This window comes from Leptopilina heterotoma, unplaced genomic scaffold (assembly GCF_015476425.1).
Source record: "Leptopilina heterotoma isolate Lh14 unplaced genomic scaffold, ASM1547642v1 Lhet_73, whole genome shotgun sequence".
Lineage (NCBI taxonomy): Eukaryota > Metazoa > Arthropoda > Insecta > Hymenoptera > Figitidae > Leptopilina > Leptopilina heterotoma.
Genome location: NW_025111169.1, coordinates 750,780 through 774,598, shown reverse-complemented (window position 1 = coordinate 774,598; position 23,819 = coordinate 750,780). Strand labels below are relative to the sequence as shown.

Here is a 23,819-nt window from a genome sequence, read left to right as displayed (position 1 = left end):
TGGAGAATTTTCAGTAATCTTTAAGCGTCTGCATCGTCTGCATTAAATCTCTCAGCACTCTGTTACACTCTCTTTTACTTTTCCTCTAATATTTAACTATTTACTCAAAATTACCTATACGTAATTCGAATAAAATCACAAAATCACAAATATTTAGCAAAATACAAAAATGTCTAGATGATATTTCTCTAACTATTCACGAACATGAAAAGAGAAGGCGTTAGACTGCGAACAATAGTTTCATCTCATTGTTTGCCTGCAGCCACGTTTTTTTCCCTCTGAATTTTCAATTTAGAAAAAATATTCTACTTTTATTGATATAAAATTAAATTCTCCTCATATCCTACAGTGATATGTGCATAATGGTGTATAAGTATAACAAGTGCGCGTAAAAATGGTGCATAAAAATGATTCCACCTGAGATGCGAAAGCATTTCGTTTAGTGCGTCTTTACCAAAAAATGAAGTACAAAGCTTTCTGTTAAACAATTTCATAAGGTAGGAATGCTAAATGAATCTATAAAAATATTAACATTCGCTGGTGTTTTCAGCTTTAATTCTAATATCAAATATTTCCAACTGAGAAAAATAATAGATTTCTTGATTTTTAGGTTATGTTGATGAACTCTCGCAATCTTTTTTTATGATGTAATTTTTTTATCATAGTTATCATAGTTATATAAAGTAAACTCTTTTACAAACACTAGAAATTAGTCGAAAGAATTTACTTGATTGTTCATTTGTTTCTTTTGCATTTTTTGATCGAAAATTGCCATTTTGTATAATATAAGCTCTATTTTTTATGAATTTAGCGTTACAAACTGTTTTTTATTATTTAAACTATAATTCTTTGGCTCGGTATATAATTATCAGTACAAAATATAAAAATATTTAATTATTACATATCACTGGGTTATTAAGAGGTGTTGTTAGTAGTCAAAAATAAATAAATAAAATTTCTCATTTTTTGAACTATTTCCGAAATTGTTCTTAGTATTTTCTAAATATTTTTTTTTTATTTTCCAAGTAAATATTTCATTTATATTTCTAAGTTTTCTTTTCTATTTTTAGTTTTATTTCTAAGTTTTCTTTTCTATTTTAGTTTTATTTTTCAAGTAAATATTTTATTTTCGTTCTCCAAATAAATAATAAGTAAATGACTATTTTCCAGTATAAGAAAAAGCTAAAAAATGGCAGAGGTTGTTAAGCAAAATTCCGGAAAGGACAATTTCATGAAGATGTTGTTAACATCAGGAGCAACAGTCACTCCACAAGGAAATCCAGGACTACCAAGTCCCACTGGAGAAATAATTGATGATAATCCAAATCGGTTTACAACTTATTTACATCAACTCGCCGGTTGTTATGAACTCGAAGTAGACGTTATTGTTCGCGATCATTGTTACGCCCGACCTTGGAATTGGAAACCGGAAAATGTTTACGTGAAACCCATAAAAAAGATTTTTTTCACAAAAAACCATATATTATCGTAAGTATTTAATAATTTAATTTAATTTAATATTATCGTAACTATTTAATATTAACCTGTCACTTTTTATTTTTATTTTCGAAAAATGTTGGTATTTTACTTTTTCGTTATTGAAAACAAATAATCAACAACTGATTTTTATAAATAGTCACAAGTGGAATTCTGAAACAAAAAAACACTTATACTGTGAAGGTAGAAGTTAAAATTTACTAGAAAAACCATAGTTACGAGTTTTGTAAATAAAACAAAATAAAACAATTAAATGCAATTAAAGGGGTTTTTAAAAAAATGTTTTAAACGTTTTCAGTTTTAAACTAATTTTCTAATCCAGTTTATAAATTATACTGAATAAGTTTCACTATTTTATCGGTGTGTATAAATTTTGATTTCTCTTTTCTTTTCCTTTTTCAAAAAATAAAAAGATAAAAATAATAAATAATAAATATAAAATAATACTAATTAAAAAAAAAAAATAATTTACTTTTTCCCATAATCAGTGATAAACAGAAATCCGAAGAGAAAGTTGACGTCGAATACTACAACAACAATCAATCATCATCGCCACCATTTGATTTGGGAAGAACACGACATCTAATGGATGAATTGCAAAGATTGGCAAATTTTGTGCGACCCGATGAGGACACAGAATGGGAGGAGAAAATTGATAAGACATTTTGGAGTCAAATTCAAATTCGTGTCTTCGCAAAAATCGTGAGAGTTTTAACTGCAGAAAGATTGGCGAGACTTGCAAAAACTGGCAACGTAATGGAACCAGTTTTTCGAAGAACATCCATTGACACGGCTGCTAAACGATTTCGCGAAATAATGGCATCAATTGGATGGGACATTAGAATTTCACAGTGGATTCATTGTTTATTATTTGATTATCTTCCACAAGAGTACCTGGTTATTTATTTAGATATACTTCAAACATTAAGACTGATCATTCCACAGCTCATTGATAAAATGATCGCTGTACAAACGAATATTAATGGGAAAGGTGGTCCAGTTACTTGGGAGACTTTAGGTTCTTTATTGAAACGTTCCTGGGATCCAGTGACTTCGACATTGAATTCTAATAAACCGGTTGGTATTTTATTATTTTATTTAATTACATATTTAAAAACTCAAAAAATAAATTAATTTAATTTTCAATTAAATTTCAATTTTTGAATAATTTCATATTCAAAATTTGCAAAAATTCAATTTCAATAAAATTCTTCCAAGATAAATTATTTTCAATATAATTTTAATTAAATTAGTCGAAAAAATTTGCAAAAATTCAATTATTTTCAGAATTTGTAATAAAATTCTTTGCAAGAATTCAATTATTTTCAATAAAATTTTTTAAAAATTTTCGAAACAATTTAATTATTTTAAAAATTCTTTATAAAAATTCAATTATTCTCGATTCAATGTCATTTAAATTTCTCCAAAGAATTTAATTATTTTCACAAAATTCCCATAAAATTCTTCAAAACCATCAAATTATTTCAGATTCAAAATTACAGAAAGTTATAAAAATTACAAAATGTAATATAAAAATAAATATAAAGTGTTATAAAAATAAAAAATTTATTTATAAATTTCTGTATAAGAATTGAATTATGTTCAATACAATTAATTAGTCGAAAAAATTTGCAAGATTTCAATTATTTTCAATATAATTTTAAAAAATTTCTGAAAAGAATTCAATTATTTTAAAAATTCTTTATAAGAATTCAATTATACTCGATGCTATTTCAATTAAATGTCTTGAATGAATTTAATTATTTTCACAGAATTAACATAAAATTCTTCGAATCAATTAAATTATTTCAGAATCAAAATTATAGAATGTTACAAAAATTACAAAATGTAATATAAAAAAATTAATATAAAATGTTATCGAAATAAAAAATTTATTTATAAAATTCTCTATAAGAATTGAATTATTTACAATATAATTTTAATTAAATTCGTCGAAAAAATTTCTAAGATTTCAATTATTTTCAATATTATTTTAAAAAATGTCTTGAATGAATTTAATTATTTTCACGAAATTAACATAAAATTCTTTAAAACAATTAAATTATTTTAGAATCAAAATTATAGAAAGTTGCAAAAATTACAAAATGTAATATAAAAAAATTAATATAAAAATAAAGAATTTATTAATAAAATTTTGTATAAGAATTGAATTATTTCCAATATAATATTAATTAAATCCATCGAAAAAATTTCCAAAATTTCAATTATTTTCAACAAATCTAATATTCTTTGCAGGAATTCGATTATTTTCAAAATAATTTTGAATTGAATTATAAAATTGAAGTATTTTTAACATTTTTTATAAGAATTCAATTATTTCTCAATGCAATTTAAATTAAATTTCTCGAAAGAATTTATTTATTTTCACAAAGTTTCCATAAAAAAAATATAAAAAGTTACATATATTACAAAAAGATATCAAAAATATTATCTTCTAAAATAGAAAGTGTTTATAATATTAACGCAAAAGTGTAGAAAATCAATAAATTTCTAAATTGGTTTTTGCAAGAATATTATCACAAAACTTACTCTATAACTTTCAATTAGAAAAAATGGGAACTAAATAGAACAAAAAAGATTTCAGAAAAAATTTCGGTCAACTTTATTTTTCTTTAAATAAATAATTAAATTCTCAAGAAACTTTCTCAGAAATTATTAAAAACTAGCAAATGTTACGCGCGGAATGTGATATTTGATTTATTTTTATTTTCAAATATAAATTTTCGAATAATTTCATAATCAAAATTAAAAAAATTCACTTAATATTAAGTAGGTACATAATAAAGTATTATTGTTTATATTTAAAAAAATTTTTAATATAATTGTTCGAAAGAATTTAATTATTTTTATAAATAGTAAAATTTTTTGCAAATATTCAATTACTTTCAACAAAGAATTCAATTTTTTCTTAATTTGTTTTAAAGTTTTTCAAAACAATTAAATTATTTTTTTAAATAGTAAAATTTTTGGCTAAAATTCAATTATTTTTTTAAATAGTAAAATCTTTGCAAAAATTCAATTACATATTTTTATTAAAATTTCACGAAAGAATAAAATTTTTTCTTAATTCGTTATAAAATTTTTCAAAATAATTCAATTATTTGTATAAATAATAAAATTCTTTGTAAACAATTGAATGTGCAATTAATACAATTTAAAAAAAAAAATTTTAATGATATTATTCGAAAAAATTTTACTATTTTCTAAAATTTCAATAAATTCATCGAAACAATTCAATTTTACTTTAATTTTTAATAAAATTTTTCGAAAAAATTCAATTATTCTCTAAAATTTGAATAAATCCACCGAAACAATTAAATTTTACTTTAATTTTTAATAAAATTTTTCGAAAGAATACAATTATTTTCTAAATCTAAAATCTTTGCAAGAATTCAATGATTTTCAATACATTAATTTTAAGATTGAAAATATTTAAAAAGAAAAATTATTAAAAAAGTTAGGAAACAAAAAAATATTCTTTAGGGTCATGGAAAATGTTAAAGTTCTGACTGAAAATCAGGGAAAAATAAACTCAAATTTTTGTGGGAACCCTAATAAAATAAATAATGAAAATTCTTTTTTGATAATGAAAATTAAAATCTTTTTTAAACCTAGTCTATCATTTTTTGTTGCTTTAACTTTCTTTTGCGGGAAACTGTCAAAAACAAATAACGAACAGCATTCAAAAAACACTAATTTTTCAATTTTTCTTCCAAATAGAAAAAGTTACCAGGCAATCCAATTTTGGTGATTGCGCCTTCCACAATGGGAAACAATTCATCTTCGAGACAACTAAAATGGGTTTCACAATTGGGAGCATTGGGAATGGTTGTGAGTGTTTTTGTGCCTTCAGGATTGTCAGCAACAAAGATGACAATGATGACTTGCATGGATCAACTTGTGCAAGCCACTAGAACAAAATTACAAGAAGTAAGATCTGATTGTCCCGGTAGGCCGATAATTCTCATGGGTTTCAATACAGGAGCTGCTTTGGCTTGTCAGGTACCTAAATTCAAAAAAAAAACTCCCCTATTTCTTTTTTAACAAAATTTCACTAATTACCCACATTTTTATCAACAGATAGCGCAAATGGAGCATGTGACAGCAGTAATATGTCTCGGCTTTCCATTTAATACCGTGGAAGGCAAGAGAGGATCGCCGGACGATACTCTAATGGATATACGATGTCCCGTTATGTTCGTAGTTGGTCAAAATGCAACTCTAGTGCGTCCCGACGATTTAGAAGATCTTCGCGAGAAAATGTTGGTGGAAACGAGTCTCGTTGTCGTTGGCACGGCGGACGATCATCTACGAATTTCAACGGCTAAGAAAATATCCGAAGGCGTCACACAGAGTATGGTCGATCGTTGTATTCTAGATGAGATCGGCGATTTTGTTGGTAGCATTCTTTTGCAACCGCATCCCCTTCCTCTGAGACCTGCCACCCTGGCGAATCTAGACGGTCGAAATAAAAAGGATTGTCGAAAGAGGAGAAATTCAACGAGCAGTTCTGTCGAAAGTGAACCAAATTCGCCAAATGTGAAAAAATCAAGACCAGGTACACCGGTTTTGAGTACTGTTCCCGGGGGACAAATTATTGCCTCTGCTTCTGTATCGCGTGTGGGAAATTTGCCAAATTTGACAACGAATCTGACGAATTTACCTGTCAGTGGAACAACTGTTAATCTACCGCCAGCTGTCAAGCGAAAACCTCGCGTTGTTTCTAATCAGAGGGCGAATTTCCCCGAAAGTCTTATTTCATCAAGGCTAATGTCTCAGGTAAGAGAAAATAAATAAAAAAAATAAATAAATAAAAGCCTGTCACTAAAATATTGAAAATAATACATTTTTAGAAAAAGTTTTTCACAATAAAATTAATTTACAGCAAAGTATAAACAGTGGAAACGGTGGAATAACGTTAAATATTGGCTCCCTGGCAAGTTTGTCACCTGCAGGACCAATGAAATTCACATCTGGTAATATCGTATCCCAAAATTCTCCAGGAATAACGAAAGCGGGAGTTATGACAAAAACTCCTACTGCTCTTCAAAAAAGTCCAAAACTAATGCAACCAGGAACTCCAAATATTGGAAAGATGAAAACTGTTTCAATGGCTGGTGAGAATTTGCATCTTTTCTATTTTTAAACTAACTTTTTGGATACAGTAAAAATATTATACCATTCTTTAGAAATTTAAACAATTTTTAATACATTTTTTTTAATCATTTGAAATTGACAAAGAAATGCAAAAGAAAAAATAATTTCAAAGTACTTTTAGCTTTCTTTAAGTGTTTAAAAATTGTTTAACATCATTTCGAGGTTGCTACAGGTCAGAAAAATCAGGGAAAAGTCAGGGATATTTATTAAAAATACTGGAAAATTAAATTTTTAGAATTCATCAAAAAATTCTGAATTAAACTATAAAACTATAAAATAAACTCATAAACTATAAAATGACCACGAATTTTAATACAAAACCTTAAATATTTTCTATTTCTGACAATAATTTATGTTATTTTAAATAACTTAATTCTTGAAGAACTATCATAAAATTTTTACATTTAATTATTTTCATAAATAATAAAAATTTTACAAGAATTCAATTTTTTATAAATTTTTCACAATAATTCCATTATTTTCATAAATAAAAAAATTCTTCGTAGAAATTCAATTATTTTTAAAAATTTTTATTAAAATTCTTTGCAGAAATTCAATTATTTTCATAAACAATAAAATTCTTCGAAAGAATTCAATTATGTTCATAAATAATAAAATTCTTTAGAGGAATTTAATTATTTTCAAAAATTATTATAAAATTCTTCGCAAAAATTCAATTATGTTCGAAAATTCGCTTCAAAATTTTAATTATCTTTATAAATAATAAAATTTATTCTTCTCCAAAATTCAATTATTAAAAAAAAATTTTAATAAAATTCTTGGCAAAAATTCAATTATTTTCAAAAATTTTCCAAAAGAATTTAATTATTTAAAAAAAGTTTTTAAAAATTCTACGCAAACATTTAATTATTTTCACAAATAATAAAACTTTTCCAGTAATTTTTCATACGTTTAATTAACAATTCTGTAGAATTAATTGTTTTGGAATTATTTAAAGTTTTTATTTTCTAATACACATTTAATTAAAAAATTTCCGAATAATTAAAATTTCGTAAAATTAAATTGTCAACAATTGTTAAATGTTTTCGAATAAATGCAATAAAACATTTTTGAATATCTAATAATTTTTGGAGTAAATCAGAAAATTCTTTAGGCTCAGAGAAAATGTCAAAATTTTGTCTGAAAATCAAGGAAAAGTCGTGGCAAGAAAATTAATATTTTTGTAGCAACCCTGATTCTAATGAAAAAAATAAAAAAAAATACCTAAAATACCTAAAACTTGTTAAATCAAATGTTTCCTTTTTTTGTATTCTAGGAGGAAGTCACTTAAAATCCAACTCTTCTTCAATTACAGGTACTTAGAATTTTCATTAATCATTTATGAACACTTAACTTTAATAAAATTTATTTAAACTAAATAATTGTATTGAATATTTTGATTTTTAAATTAAAATTACTAATTAATATTAATAATTAATAATAGTAAATATTAATATTAATATATTATCAACAATTGATTAATTTAATATTGATATGAAATTCTTTCGAAAAAAGTAATAAATAATAATAAAAAGTAAGTAATTAATAATAAAATATGAAAAAAAATTTTTGAGTTGTACAACATTTTATATTATAAATAATAAATATTTTCTGTTCACAGTCCCGCAAGTAAAACCTTCCAGCACAAGCGGAGCTCTATCAGCTCTTTTGCAAAGTGGAAAAAATACAATTAGCATCGGTGGAAGACCAATTACATCTAGTGTCCTATTAACTCCTAGCGTTACTGTAACACCCACATCATCACCAGTCGCACCTTCAAAAGGTAGAATATTTATATCTAATCCTTTAACAAAAAAATGATTGAACGAAAACTGTGCTAGATTTTTGAGAGTAGAATTTTTTTTATTTTTTTATATATACCATTCTATTTTTTTATATATCAAAGAAACGCTTTTTTGCAATTTTATTGCACGTCCTGGCAATAACGTAAAATATTTTTAAATGTCTGTTATTTTTTTTTAAATATCATTTAAGATTTTCAAGTAGTTGAATTGTTATTAATCCTTTATTGTTAGCGTCATTCTTGCTTTCTGGGAAAGTATGTCAAAAAAGAAAAATTTAAATATCAAATGCTTATACAAAAAATGAGTGAAATTAAAGCAAATGAAAAATCGCTTTGAATGTCTAAAATAATTTCATTGATAATAAAAATATTGATCTAGTGAACTCAATATAATATTTCAATTAATTAATATTTGCACTATTTTTTTGAAAAATAATCTTAATACTTAAGTTTTAAGTACACTATAGTCACAAGTTTTTATAAAAAATGTTTATTATTTCTAAATAATGAAAAATGTATTGAAAATTATTTTTTAATTCCATAGTATTTTTGAGTAAGAAAAAGTAGTTTTACACTCATTTAATTAGAAATTTTTATTTTGCCAATAAAAACAAGAATAACAACTAAATGTAAATAATTTAAATAATTTAAAAATTGTACAACCACTGGAAAATTTGTTAATCACTTGATATTTTTTTCGAGTATTTACTACGTTTTTTTAAATATCGTATTTTATGTACATACAGTATTAGTGAATTACAAAAAGAAAGAGCGTTTGTAAATAATTTTTTTGACGACAATCACTACAAATTGTGATGAAAAACAAAATAGAAAAGAAAAATGAAATTGTGTCTTTTGGCTTTAAATTAAATCAAATCTGTAAATATATAAATTCTAAACTTATATTTTATGTTAAATAAAACTATTTCTTATACTTCAAATTTTTTTCAATTCCTATCCTGTATCCTATTCAAGGAAAATGTTAATCTCAGGAATCAGTTTCTTTTTTGTCTCATAAAAAAAAAAATTCTATCTTTTTCTATCTCTTTCTCTATCAACAAACTCGATCTTTTGACTTAAAGCTCACAGTGGTTTTTATCAATACAGAATCAGCAAAAATTGAAAGGTAAATTTTTACTTATTTTTTATCCTACAAAAAATAACTTCACTAGAAAATATTACATTTAATTTTAATGTAAGTAAAAGATCTTATTTCTTTTTTCTTATAAGAGCAAAATCAAAGCCACTGTGGCTTTGAAAACGAAAGCTCGAATATTTTTATTATTAAAAAATCTTTCAGACGGATATATTATTTATTTATAGTGATGGACAGCTATGGACCAGTAAATCCAAACGATTATCTACAAAAGAATTCCAAGTCGTCATCATCATCAAAAGAAATATCATCTCGACAAACGAGTCAATCAAACAAAATTTATCCACCAAACACCAACAATCTCGTATTATTGGAAAATTCCTGCAAGACGAAAATTTCATCATCTGGTCAAAATTCCGTCACTATTTTACCCTTCACAACAAAAATGAAGAATTCAGAGAAAACAGTGAAGATCATTCCAAAGATAACTGCTAATAATTTATCAAGAAATCCAAGACCAAAACAAGAAACAACAAATACAACAAATTCAAATTTCCTCAACGATGATTTGGGTAACATTCTCGATATTCCAATAATATTTGCCAAGGACGGCGAAACGATAAATTCAATCGAAAAATCTCCAATTCTACCACAAAATCAAATTCCAAATACTTTGGAAAATCCCCCCCAACCAGCGCAACTACCATTAAGAAATCCAAAATTAGGACCAACAAAAGTCGTTCTCATAAGTAACAAACAAGATAAATCTCAACCCGGCAAATTAATAACTTCTCAAAAACATTCATTTCTCCGTCAAAGTCTTCCCAAACAAAATTTAAATCACGTTCTCCTTCAACCGAAAAATCAAAATCCAGTCATATCAAATCGTTCTAGTCCACCGTTACAAAATTCTAGTCGCTCCAATGAATCAACGGTGAAATATACAAAAATTATTCTCGCCAAGAGAAATTCTCTTTCGAATATTGCTCACAAAGATAAAGGAGAACAACCGGTAATATTGACGAAAACAAATCAAAAACTTTCCACACAAAGAATTTACAATAATGATAATAATAAAAATGAGCACGCTTCGGCGTCAAAAATTATTAATAATTTCGACGACGAATTCCTCGAAATTGAAGAGGCAATTAAACCGAATATTATCGAACGAAAAATTATCAATACAACAGAAGTTGTCGATTCATTATTTCAGGATCCTTCAATTCAAAACGAAGAGATCAGTATTAATTCTGAATTATTTCTCAATTAAAAAATTCTATTCACAATAAAAATTTCTTTTCTCAATGAAAATGAAATTTTTTATTTTTATTCCTAAATAAAAAGAAATTGAATCTATTTTTTTTCCTCCCAAGTTGCTAACCACCAATTTATTGAATTTTTAAAGAAAATCGAATTCGAATTAATTTTCCTAAAATGACAAAAAATTATCCAAATAGAAAATGTAAATTTAATTTTCAATTTACTTTTCTTAGAAATAATGTAGCGGGTCTACGCGTTAAAATAAGCTGCATTTTTAAAGACTGAAAGTTAGAAAAAAAATTCGTTCTTGGCTATTATTTAATTTATAGAATTAACATTAAGTTATTTAGTCACAAACACACACGAAAGTTCCAAAAGGTTCAAATAAACGAAATTTATTTATTTCTCCTTCAGATAAAAATTTTGTCACTAAAAACAATAAATTTTAATATCTTTTTGAAAAAAAAGTTAATATTTCGTTCATTTGAACCTTAAAAAATTGTCGATCATAATTTTATATTATTGAGAGTTATATTAATTTTCTTGTAAAAAATTTTCAAACATAAATTACCTCTCCTCAAAATGTATATTTATTTTTTGTTTCAATATAGAAAATAAGCGTTTGTATAAACATATTTACTGTGTTCATTTTAAATGTCAAATAATGCTTTTACTGCATTTCATTTATAAGCGACGGGGAATAAAATAAGTATAATAATAATAATAAAATAGTAAATAAATAAGCAAAATATTTCAAAGAAGTTACTAAAACAGGGCTTTAAGCATTTTTCACCACTATAAAAAAAATGTTCACGATATTTTTGTAAAAGACGCAGTTTTTTTTAAAAACTAGTCTTTAGAAATTAACTATACCATTCAGCATAATAATTTCAAAATATAATTAGCATTTGTAAAAACGATAGTTTACGAGTTTTACGATTTTATGATTCTGTATACTGTAGAAGCGAAATTATAATTAGAGACTGAATTTATATTTTTTAGAGAATGGTTAAGTAAAAGTGATACACATAAGATATTAATAAACGAAAAAATGAGTTATTTGGAAACAAATTAATTCACGTTATTAATGTATATAATTAGTTTTTTTTTAATTATTAGAAAGAACATAACTTTTTTTTTCAATCACTTATTTCTCTTCCAAACAATTTGGCGAAGTTTACAATCAACAATTTGAATACAATTCTGTTCAAACTTTTATATATTTCTGTATAAAAATTATTATAATAAACTATTTATTATTATAAGCTATGTTTCTGACCAATAATTTAAAACAGAAAAATTTGTAAAATAAACATTTTCTTCTCGTCAAGAAAAATTTTATTTTTTTTTTTAAATCGTTGATCGTAAATTCGTAAAAAAAAAGAACAAAACATTGTGAACTTCACCAAATCGCAGATAAAACGTAAAGAAAAATTTGTTGATAATTTATCAATTTAAATAATAAATTATAATTTAATAATTTGTCAATTTAATCAATAAACTATAATTTAATAATTTGTTAATATTTATTACAATTATATAATTTTAATCTCTTTTTCAGTTTTTACAAATTATTTTTACAAATTTGTAAAAAAAAACACTTTGTATATTTTCAATCCTTTCAAGCTCAAAAAAAAACATTCTTTCTTATTTAAACAATAAACTTTGTTAAGTGCGATTATAAAGTTATATTATCAATGTATAACGGAAATAGTTTTGCGATCATGTAATTGCACACCTTGAACAATAAAAATAAAATAATAATACATATAAAAAAATGTCTTTACTTTTTATTGTCAGTGTTAAGGTCAAGTAAAACTTCACCATCCTCGGTTGTAAACATCAAATAAATTCTTTTACTTTTTTGAGGTCCAATTTTTTGCGCTTTAGTAATAGTTCCAGCTGCTCTTCTTATCTGTTACGTTAAAAAAAACAGAAATTTTCATTTAATAAATTTTTTTATTTTTTTTAACACTCTCATCAAATGAGAAAGAATAATTATTGAAATTTTTAAATACTTACAGGAATATCTTTCAGTAGCATTTCTCCTTCCTTCGGTGTGCATGTTGAATAAGCCTAAAAAAATACATATTTTATATAAGTACATCTAGAAAAAATTTTTTGTTAATTTAAAATAATTACTTGCTTTGACCAAATTTCTTCGATTTAATTAATCGAAAATTAATTTCTTAATGATTCCCAGATTTATACTATAATTTATACAAATTAAAATAAAAAATTTCTTTGATTCAAAAACAATTAATTTATTTATTTTTGTTTTTCAAAGAAATATTATCATTTGATATTAGAGTCAAAGAAATAATTTTTTAACAGGGTGGTCACAAGGTTTCAGTTTATCAATTTCCCATGACAATTTGCTGTCATCAAAATTATTATCTCTAACAAACTTCTTTTTACAGGAAAATATGAAAGTTTACGAAAAATGAGTAAAATTTGTGAAATCAATTATTAAATTAATTATTAAATAGTTTTACGAAAGTTTTTCGAGAATTAAATTATTTAAATACGAAAATTCAATTTTTTATATGAGTCGTAACTGTCCATGTTTCTTTCTTCAATTTATTAAGGTATAATATTTTCAAAACATAAAAATAATCAAATTTTTCAAGAATTTTAATTATAAATATAATCATGATTGCTCCGAAATTTTAATAAGTCAAAAAAGTAAATTTTTATTTGCTTTATTCGAAGATGATTAAATCTTAAAAAATTATGATAAAAAAATTCTAAGAATTAAGTTATTTTTAAAAATATTTTAATGTAATTTTTCGAAAAGAATTGAATTTCTTAAAAGAGTTTTTGTATTATTTAAAAGAAAACTAATTAATTTTATGATGAATTTTAATTAAAAATATTTTTTTCTCCAAAATGTAAAAAATAAATTCTAAAATGTATTTGAACTTTCGGAAATACGTAATTGAAAGTAGGTACTGAAAATACTAAGTTTTAAAAAATTAGAAGGTAATTTTCACTAATTTTCATTTTTAAGTTTACGTTTAAAAATTTTTTATTAAAAATTTTTGATAATTCATTCAAAATTTGCAATTCAATTATGTTTAAAATTTTTTTTAAATTCTCGTCAAAATTTAAATTATTTTTAAAAATAATTAAATTCTTCTCCAAAATTCAATTATTTTCAAAAATTTTAATAAAATTCTTGGCAAAATTTCAATTATTTTCAAAAATTCAATTCAATTATTTACTAATTTTTTATAAATTTTTTCGCTCATCGCAGAATTTCAATTATTTTTAATACAATTTTAATCGAATTTCTCGAAAAAGATAATATTATTCTTAAAAGTTTTACTAAAATTTGTCAAAAGAATTCAATTATTTAAAAATTTTTTGATAAAATTCTTAATAAGATTTCAAATTGCTAAAACCATTCAATTATTCAATAAATTATTTATTTTTGTATTTAAATTTTAATTTATTATTAAAATTAATGGATTTATAGAAGAATTTTAATTAAAAACATTTTAAATAATTGATTTTTGGAGAAGTTACAAATTATTGCAGAAATTCAATTATTTTCAAAATTAATAAAATTCTTCGCAGAAATTGAATTTGTCAAAAGAATTCAATTATTTAAAAATGTATTGATAAAATTCTTTATAAGAATTCAAATTTCAGAAACATTCAATTATTCAATAAATTATTTATTTTTGTATTTAAATAATTGAATTCTCTTAAGATTTGCTAATAAAAATTGGTCTAAAAATAAATTTTAGATAATAATTGAATATTAAAAGCATTATACTATGAATTTTTAAAAATAATTTTATTTTGAAAAGGTTTTAAATTCAAATCTTTGAAAATCTGAATTTTTAAAAAAATGTAATTATTCTAATAAATTTTATTAAGATTTCTCAAAAGAATTCAATTATTTAAAAATTTATTGATAAAATTCTTTATGAGAATTCAATTTTGAGAAATATTGAATTATTCAATAAATTTTGTATTTTTGTATTTCAATAATTGAATTCTCGTTGAATTTTCTATTAAAAATCGATTTAAAAATGAATTTCAGTTAAAAGTTCAGATAATAATTGAATATTAAAATCATTATACTATATGAATTTTTAGAAATATAATTGAATTTTGAAATTAATTTTTTTTTTTTAAAGTTTGATTAAAATTTTTTTTTATATTATTTTAAGTTTTTATTTTCTAATATATATTTATTTAATTGAAGAATTTACGAATAATTGAAATTTCGTAAAATTGAATATTGTAAACAAATGGATTTGAAAATTGTCAAAGACTTTACTGACAAAAATTTTGTTTTACTTCTATTTCGCTGACTTTACTGTCATGTGGCCACCCTGTTTTAAATTGAAAAGTATCTAAATTAAAATTCCTACTTCCATCAATTGAACAGGACTTTCATAAACTCGACAAATCGCCTCAGCAATTACCAAGCTACAATTATCAAATTGACACAGCATTTGTTGCCATAAGCTCTTCAATCCAATGCCATCTTTATTCACTGCCACTGAATTCGAAGAGTCGGTACAAAAATCGTAATTTTTATATTTCTCCAATTTCATCGGTGCTTCAGCAATTGCCTTCGTAAATTGATATATCGCCAAACTTAAATCCTCCTGGGAATTGATAAGTCGACTCGAACAATTGTACAATACTTGCAATTCACAGAGATTTACATCCAAATCACTTTTGCTGATCGTTGGCGCCGATCCATAAAGTCTATCCTTCTTATTTTGCTTTCTCATTGGTTCATCTTCTCCCAATTCTGCAATCACTCCAATTCGATTAAGACTAGTCTTCAAATTTTTATGATAGGCAAAATATTCCTTCATTCCATAAATAAAAAGCGTCACTCGTTTCTTCCTGTCAAACTCAACAATACTGCCAATTGTTTCAATAAACGTTGAATCTGCAATTTTATTCAAAACATCCTTACAATTCCAAATGATGAGCAATTCATTTTCATCCTTTGAACTTTTCCACGAACATTGTTCATTTTTTTGATTAAGATAATGCTCCTCCGTCTCCCTCTTCCAAGTGATACTAAACTGAATTGGCTGTGAATCAACAACGAATTTTAATTCATCTTTCTGCAAATTAGAAATCAAATTATTAAAATAGGGTTGAGTTTGTAAATTTCCATCGATGATGATTCGCATCGACTTTATACACTCATTAGGTTGCATGCTTTTCGAATTTTTATTATCCACAGCTTTTTGTGCTTTCTGTCTTTCCTTTTCTTCTTTTTTGCGTTCGCGTTCCAGTTTCTTTTCATTTGCGATTTTCGCTTTTTTCGCTTTGGAACTAGTTGCAATATTTATAGCCGAATCTTGTGAACCCTCCGACGATAGTCCTGAATTTTGTCTTGAAATAAATCTATTACTCTCGATTGTCTCAAAGGAACCAAAAGCTGAATCTACATAAGTTTCTTTTTTATTTTTCTCATAGCAAAAATTAACTTCGGGAAAATCAAAATCATCATCAACATTATTAAATCGAGCAGGTAAAGGTTGAGTTACAGCGACCGATTCATCCTCGGAATCGCTGAGAACAATTATATCATCCATTGTGACAATAAAATCCCACCTATAATTAAAAAGAAAACAATGAGTAATAATTTTTTATTTATTTTAATTTTAAGTGTAGAAAAATTATTCGAAAACATCAATAACATTTTTTTTAAATAAAATATTTAATCATTATTATTTTCCAACAGAAATTGAGATTTTGAAATTCAAATCTTTTTGAATTTCAACAACTTATAAAAATATTTTTTTTTATTATTATTTTTATTATAAAACATGAAGATATCGATCACTCCGAGTCTTCGACTCGGAGCAATCGATATTTTCATGTTTTCTAATAATTAAAGAAGATTATTTTTAATAATTTTTGAAAAAGTTCTTCGATAATTTTCAAATCCAGTTTTTTACAGTTGAATTTTGCGAAATTTCGCAATTCTACAGACTTGTTAATTAAAATTATGAACAATTCAGATTTTCAAAGATTTGAAGTTAAAACATTTTTAAAATTAAATTATTTTTAAAAATTCTAGCTTAATGCTTTTAATATTCAATTATTATCTAAAATTTATTCTTAGACCAAATTTTATTAGCAAATCCTAAGAAAATTCAATTATTTAAATACAAAAATAAATAATTTATTGAATATTTCTTAAAATTGAATTCTTACAAATAATTTAATAAAAAAATGTTTAAATTAAATTATTTAGACGAATTTTAATAAAAGTTTTAAGAATTACATTTTTTGAGAAATTCGATTAAAAATGTATTAAAAATAATTGAAAATCTGCGATGAGTATTATTATTATTTTTAAAAACAATTAGATTCCTGAAAAGAATTTTATTATTTATGAAAATAATTTAATGTTTGCGTAGAACTTTATTAAAATTTTTTTTAAATATTTGAATTCTTTTGGAAAATTTTATTAAAATACTATAGATATCAGAAATCATTTAATTGAGGAAATTTTCGAAAATAATTGTAATTTTGCCAAAAATTTTATTAAAATTTCTGAAAATAATTGAAAATTTCAGAGAAGAATTTTATTAAGTATTTTTAAAAATAATTGAAATTTTGACGAGAATTTTATTAAAATTTCTGAACATAGAATTTAATTTTTGCGAAGAATTTGATTATTTTTGAAAATAATTGAATTTCAGCAATAATTTGTAACTTCTCACAGAATTCAATTTTTTAAAAATGTTTTTAATTAAAATTCTTTTATAAATCCATTATTTTTAATAATAAATTAAATATATATTAACAAAAACTACCTAATTTCAGAAGAATTTGAATTATTAAAATTTTTCATAAATCTCAGTTCTTTAAAATTTCTAATTAAATTCATTAAATTATTTAAATACAAAAATAAATAATTTATTGAATAATTGAATGTTTTTCAAAATAGAATTCTCATAAAGAATTTTTGAACAAATTTTTAAATAATTGAATTTATTCGAAGAATTTTAATAAAATTTTTAAGAATAATTCCATTTTTCGAGGAATTCAATTAAAATTGTTTTAAAAAAGTAATTGAAATTCTGTGATGAGTTTTATTATTTTTGAAAATAATTGAATCCCTGGAAAAAATATTATGAAAATAATTAGATTATTGCAAAGAAATTTATAAAGAATTTGTAAATAATTGAATTCTTGTGAAATTTTTATTTATGAAAATAATTTAATGTTTGCGTAATTTTATTTAAAATTTTCTTAAATAATTGAGTTCTTTTGGAACATTTTATTAAAATAGTAGATATTGAAAATCATTAAATAGAGGAAAATTTTTGAAAATAATTGAAATTTTGCCAAGAATTTTATTAAAATTTTGGAAAACAATTGAATTTTACAGAAAAATTTTATTATTTTTAAAAATAATTGAATTTTAAAGAAGAATTTTATTATTTTTAAAGATAATTAAAATTTTGACGAGAATTTAAAAAAAATTTTTAATACAATTAAATATTTGGGAAGAATTATTAAAAAAAAATTTATTGTCAGAAATAGAATAAATTGAAGTTTTTGTATTAGAATTCGTGGTAATTTCCTAGTTTATGAGATAAACAAAAAAGACACCAAAATTCAGAATTTTCTTATAAACTCTAAAAATTAAATTTTTTCCACTAATTTTAATAAAAATCCCTGACTTTTTCCTGCTTTTCCTGACCTGCGGCAACCCATTTTTTTAAATATTCAATTCCTTTGAATAAAAATTATTTTTTACAGTATTCAATTCCTTTGAATAAAATTAATTTTTTAGACTATTCAATTCCTTTCAAGAAGGTTTATATTTTTTAAAATATTCAATGACAATTAGATTTGTTTACCTCTGGCACGTTCGGCACGTTTCAACAAACACTTGATTCAATTTTAACTCTTTTGACAGTTAGAACTAAGAAAATAATCAATTGCAGTACTAATTTGGAAATTTAAAACTAATTTCTCCAAATATTGCTCATCGACTGTTCGACAGACTAATTCACAATAAGCAGATTATCACAAGAAAATAATCTATATTTTTGTTTTGATTCAACGATTCCAGGTAATTCAATTTTTAAAATGTCAACAAATTTCGACTCCATTTTTAAAGTTCTGCTGAGACAAATTCTCATTGGCTAATTTTACTAGCGGGATATTTCCAAACTTATAATATAATTAAAATTTAAGTAGTTAAATAAACTTTATACATTTTTTTAAATAATAAAAAATTCGATAAATATTCATAATTTTGTTTATAAATTGTAATGACTAACTTAAATAAAATATTTTGCACATTATGGAAATATGAGAATGAACGGAATTAACCAATGAAATGTCTGTAAAACGAGCATGTTTCTTATTTCAAAGAGGGCGCTATTTTAAGCGCAAAAATTCGAATTTTTTTAATTACAGAAACTTTGCTTTTTTAATTTCAGTATAGAAAAAAAAATTTCCAAAGTTTGCATTTCCGTATTTTGATTTTTCGCCTATTAAAGAACAATTTTCTCTTAAATCTTTTTGTAACAATCTTTAATTTACTTTTTTTCCACCACAATATTAAAAATGAAATTTAAAAATCTCCCACTGTTACGTGCGGATTTACGTTATTTACGCGCAGGCGTAAAATCCGCGATTTGATTCGATGTTCAATCTTGGTTTAATCCTTTGAAAAGGAAGGCGGAAATATTCAAAATAAAACAAGTTAATTTCCGTTAAAACGGAGGGAAAAACCTCGAAAATAAGAAAGATCAATTAATAATTAATATTAATATCAATTAATTATTAATCCGACTCATTTCACGAGTAAACCCAATACATTTATTATATATTAAAGTCAAACATTACACAAGTCGAAGTTATTCTTAAGGCTATTTTTGGGACTACTCTGAAGTCCGTTACGAAAGAACTCCAAAATAGAACTGAATTCGTGAGGGAGCATTTATCCCTTGGTCCATGGCATAATCTTTGCGCATGCCCTGTTATAGAGTTTGTAAAGTCTATGAAGTTTTTAGAATCACCACACTAACACTGCACTGCACTAATACACGTATAAACATACTCTATGTATTGAAAACATGTATCACAACAAGTGAACATAATCCTTTTGCATTCACACTAATTACACAATTATTAATTATTTACATCATATCTAGTAACAATAAATCTCTTATACTGCACTCATCATATTTAAATATAAACAACAATTATAACGATAACCAATTTGATAATGTATCATAATATAATATTATTATTATATTAATACGTTACTAATATACACATATATACTATAATATTACAACAATAAATCAGATAAAGTTTACTAATAATATCATTTTCAAATAATACATTCATACTGCACAATTAGCAACAATATAATATTGTTGTTAATTATTCATAACGTTCATATTATACAATTGATAATTAAGGTTCGTCGCATAATGAAAGTCTATGTGTACGTGACTTTTCAAAGCCATTTCTGTGGTCACAAGTATGGTAAACACATGTTGCATTGTCCTATGGAAAAGGACACTTGAGATATTTTTTATATTCTTTCGAGGGTTTCTCGGTTTTATGACTCTAAAGAAACTAGAGATTACATTTTCTTTCGCTATTCTACTTGATTTATGGCAATTCTAAGAAATGTTGATTTTCAAATACATATTCAGAATTTGGAAACTATTAAACCGTGAAGTATTATATTTTACAATAGCCAAACTTTCTTGTTTAGTCTCGTCAATATTTGTCTAAAGTCGTGAGAAAATACTAAAAATAATTAAGTTTATTAACGAAATATTATAATTTCGCGCTTCGATAACTCGTGAATCGATATATCGAAAGTTAACGAGCGAGATGGTAGTCGCTCGTAACACCTTCCCCCTTAAAGAGAATTTTCGCAAGAAAATTATAAAAGAAATTTCGCTTGGGTATTTAAAAATTTTTTGTTTATTTTAAATTTGTCTATAATAACCTAAAATTTATTTTCTGAAACAATCATAACTACAAAAATTGAGATATAATTATTAGATTGATTCTAACTTGTCTTTTAAGTTCAAGAATAGGAGAGAAGATCTAAAAATGAAAGGAAAATTTTCTTTTTATTTTACTGTAAATATTCCATAATTTTTAAAATAATTTCATACAGAACATCAAAAGAAATAATTTTCTTTTCTACTTTTTCACAGTGAAAATTTTTGAGGGGGTAAGAAAGAAGGGAAAAAAGGTGAAAATTGAAAGACATGGTACGAGCAAGTCCCAGTTGCTCGACACCCCCTTCCCCCTTAAAGAGGATGATGAAAAAAAAGAGTCCTGTATTGCAGGTAGTTAGCCTGCTGACACAGAATCGGTTTTATAAAAATGTCACTGACTTAAGAAAATGTCTTCGTTTATACAAATAGTAAAACGGTCATAAAGAAAGGGCTTTTCTTTTTTAAAAATGAAGTTCAAAACTAAGTTTATTTAGCAACCTCTCTTATAGTTATGGAAGCATTTAAAATAACATTGTAAATTTTCTGATTAGGGACCAATACCCACTTTACGTTAAAATACTTTTCACGATTTCGACAAACACCATCCCCATCCTCACCACCCTTGACCTCTAGGCAACACATGCCATGTTCGCAGGTGGTGGATTCGGGTGAATGTAACTATTAGAAAAATGTTCTTATTTTACAAGGAGAATTGAAAGGTTGAAGAGAGAGTTATGAAAATTCCAGTTTCCTATTACAATTCAAATTTTCATTTTGAATGTTTATCAATGCGACGGCCACTCAACCTTATCTGGGAACGAAACCACGAGACGACCCTTTTGAACACTGGCCCTTTTGTTCTCATGTCTTTCCCGACCTCTGTAGCGTGACTCCCGGCTAATGCTATCCACATCACCTTTATTAATTCTAGTAGTGTGATTACTGGCCAGACTCACCACTACCCTGTGACTCCGTGCCGAGGCCGTCCTCATCAACATTCTACCTTTTGTCTCGGTCTCGCGGTCACATATTCCCAGAACCAATAAACCGTCCATTGCATCAAAACCTTAAATTGGTTCGCTAATTTTATTTGACTCCGAGCAATTGCATGGTTCTACCCGGCCTTTCGTCCTTCGTCATGTTTTGTAAAAATAATTAATAAAACACAGGTGTTTTGTTCATAGAACGTGTCACCTCGTGCAAAATAAATCCAAACTAATTGATTTTTCCTTTGTCAAGTCGTTTGTTGTCAATTGGTATACCATGCCAAGTAGAACACACAATTCGCAAGGGTCTCACCGAAATTGCAGGGTGTCCAGTGAATTTTGACTCTAGAATTCTCAGATTTATTTATTAATTTCTAATATTCTAAATATATTAAATTAAGTATTAAAACAATAAAAATTAAAATGAGGATTAAAATAATCGTACCTAATTGAAAAGATTTTAATTTTAGATATATTAAAATTTTAGATAAACTTAAAAACAATTATTTTTCTCAACATTATTCAAACCTTAATGAGAGAACAACTTTCTTATCTCAGTGAAATTGTCTAGATTTAATATAGTTTAAGTTATACATAAAACAGGTATACTTTTAAAATGAAAAAAAAAAATATTCTTTAATTCATATATAACTCAAAATTTGGTGCATAGAAAAGTAAAACATATGTTTGTTTATTTCCTCTGCAAAACTAATTATAATATGTTTATCAAAACTTAAAATGTAGACTGAAACTTAGTTTGATTGCTGATATATGTTTTCTTAAAAATTTGTTTAAGAATATAAGGCTTAGTATAAATGTTCTTAAAATTTTTTTTTTTTTTTACAAATTAATGAAACTTTTCAAATTGCATTTATATTTAAAATTTCCGTCAATTTCTAGAATTTTCTGTTGTAAATAAATTCTCACACGTCAGACACCCCGAATTATAAAGATTCAAATCTTCCAAAATGATACCAAAATTGTCAACAACTCTCCCCTCTTCAAAGTACAATTTTCAAATTTTCTTATTGATTTCAATACGTTTAAAAAGAATAAAAATCTTTCTTTAAACTTTCTTTCTTTACTTAAACAGAAGGACTTATTAGATCTCGCGGTAAGGAATATTTTCCCTCGTTCGTGTGTCTCAAGGGTGGAAGATCAAGGATAATTTCTTCATTCTGAAACCCTAAAGGAGGCAGAATTCTCGTGCAAAAATTCCATTCCCAAAATTTCAAATGAAGAAATACCAAAATCCTCGGTATTAATATGAATAAATTGCCTTTCTGCCATATACATGTAATACAACAGACTTTCAAGGTTTCAAAACACCCTTTCTAACACCCATTAAGTGGAAAATAATAACGTTGAAGCGCATTAAAACAAGAGAAAGAGAGATGCCCTTTTTTTGTGCAATAATCAGGTTCTTTGCATGTAAAGCAGTGCTTATCTTTTAAAAAGGAAATTGGTATGTACTAAACAAATTTTCATTGATTAGTCAGGTATTTTCGTGACATTAAGGGTTGAATATTTCGGACAAAGTTTTAAAAATTAAATTGACACTTGTAGAGATAGAGAAAACAGCCGTGGAAGTAAAAGAAATTGCGTTGTTGCCTTTAAAATTGTCTGTTTAAAAATATCATAAAACAGTTCAAAAATATGTCTGTCTTTGTCATGTCACGTCATTTTTACATTACAATAAAATTCCATTATTTGCATTAATTTCACCACAATGTACGGAATATTCACAATCATATATTCATTAATATTATTCACAAAATTTTTAATTCATTCACACCATTTGTCTCTTCTAGACTTTACCTTAAATCAATTATATACAATCGTAAAAACAATTAATTCTGACAACTTAAGAAAAATACTAAAAAATTTTAATTAATTCAACATTTTAAATACAACAATCTATTATTTAAATTAATAAGAAAGATGTTAATTCACAGAATTAAAAATATTTAGAAAAACTAATTCGAAAATATTGTAGTTACAAAAATGAGAATTAGTGTCAT

General features: G+C 24.6%; 2 protein-coding genes across 2 annotated transcripts; one reads left to right on the top strand and one right to left on the bottom strand.

The window, feature by feature from the left end:
- Positions 1-7: 7 nt before the first annotated feature.
- Positions 8-11,894, top strand: LOC122510684 (KAT8 regulatory NSL complex subunit 3). Its single transcript, XM_043625507.1, has 9 exons — positions 8-497; positions 1,171-1,488; positions 1,986-2,574; positions 5,239-5,520; positions 5,599-6,297; positions 6,404-6,635; positions 7,952-7,990; positions 8,297-8,458; positions 9,803-11,894. Exons 2-9 carry the CDS (start codon positions 1,190-1,192, stop codon positions 10,843-10,845), a joined length of 3,345 nt encoding a protein of 1,114 aa, XP_043481442.1. The 5' UTR covers positions 8-497; positions 1,171-1,189; the 3' UTR covers positions 10,846-11,894.
- Positions 11,436-18,958, bottom strand: LOC122510685 (crossover junction endonuclease EME1-like). Its single transcript, XM_043625508.1, has 4 exons — positions 18,695-18,958; positions 15,221-16,430; positions 12,858-12,911; positions 11,436-12,750 (listed from the first exon to the last, which is right to left on the bottom strand). The coding sequence occupies exons 2-4, from the start codon at positions 16,409-16,411 to the stop codon at positions 12,619-12,621; spliced, it is 1,377 nt and encodes a 458-aa protein (XP_043481443.1). The 5' UTR covers positions 16,412-16,430; positions 18,695-18,958; the 3' UTR covers positions 11,436-12,618.
- Positions 18,959-23,819: the final 4,861 nt, after the last annotated feature.

Coding starts and splice junctions, on each gene's coding strand:
- LOC122510685 (XM_043625508.1), bottom strand. CDS start 16,411: ATGGATGATATAATTGTTCTCAGCGATTCCGAGGATGAATCGGTCGCT. Junction 12,912..15,220: donor GTCCTGTTCAATTGATGGAA/GTAGGAATTTTA, acceptor GTATTTTTTTAG/GCTTATTCAACATGCACACC. Junction 12,751..12,857: donor TGCTACTGAAAGATATTCCT/GTAAGTATTTAA, acceptor TTAACGTAACAG/ATAAGAAGAGCAGCTGGAAC.
- LOC122510684 (XM_043625507.1), top strand. CDS start 1,190: ATGGCAGAGGTTGTTAAGCAAAATTCCGGAAAGGACAATTTCATGAAG. Junction 5,521..5,598: donor GAGCTGCTTTGGCTTGTCAG/GTACCTAAATTC, acceptor TTTTATCAACAG/ATAGCGCAAATGGAGCATGT. Junction 8,459..9,802: donor ACCAGTCGCACCTTCAAAAG/GTAGAATATTTA, acceptor ATTTATTTATAG/TGATGGACAGCTATGGACCA.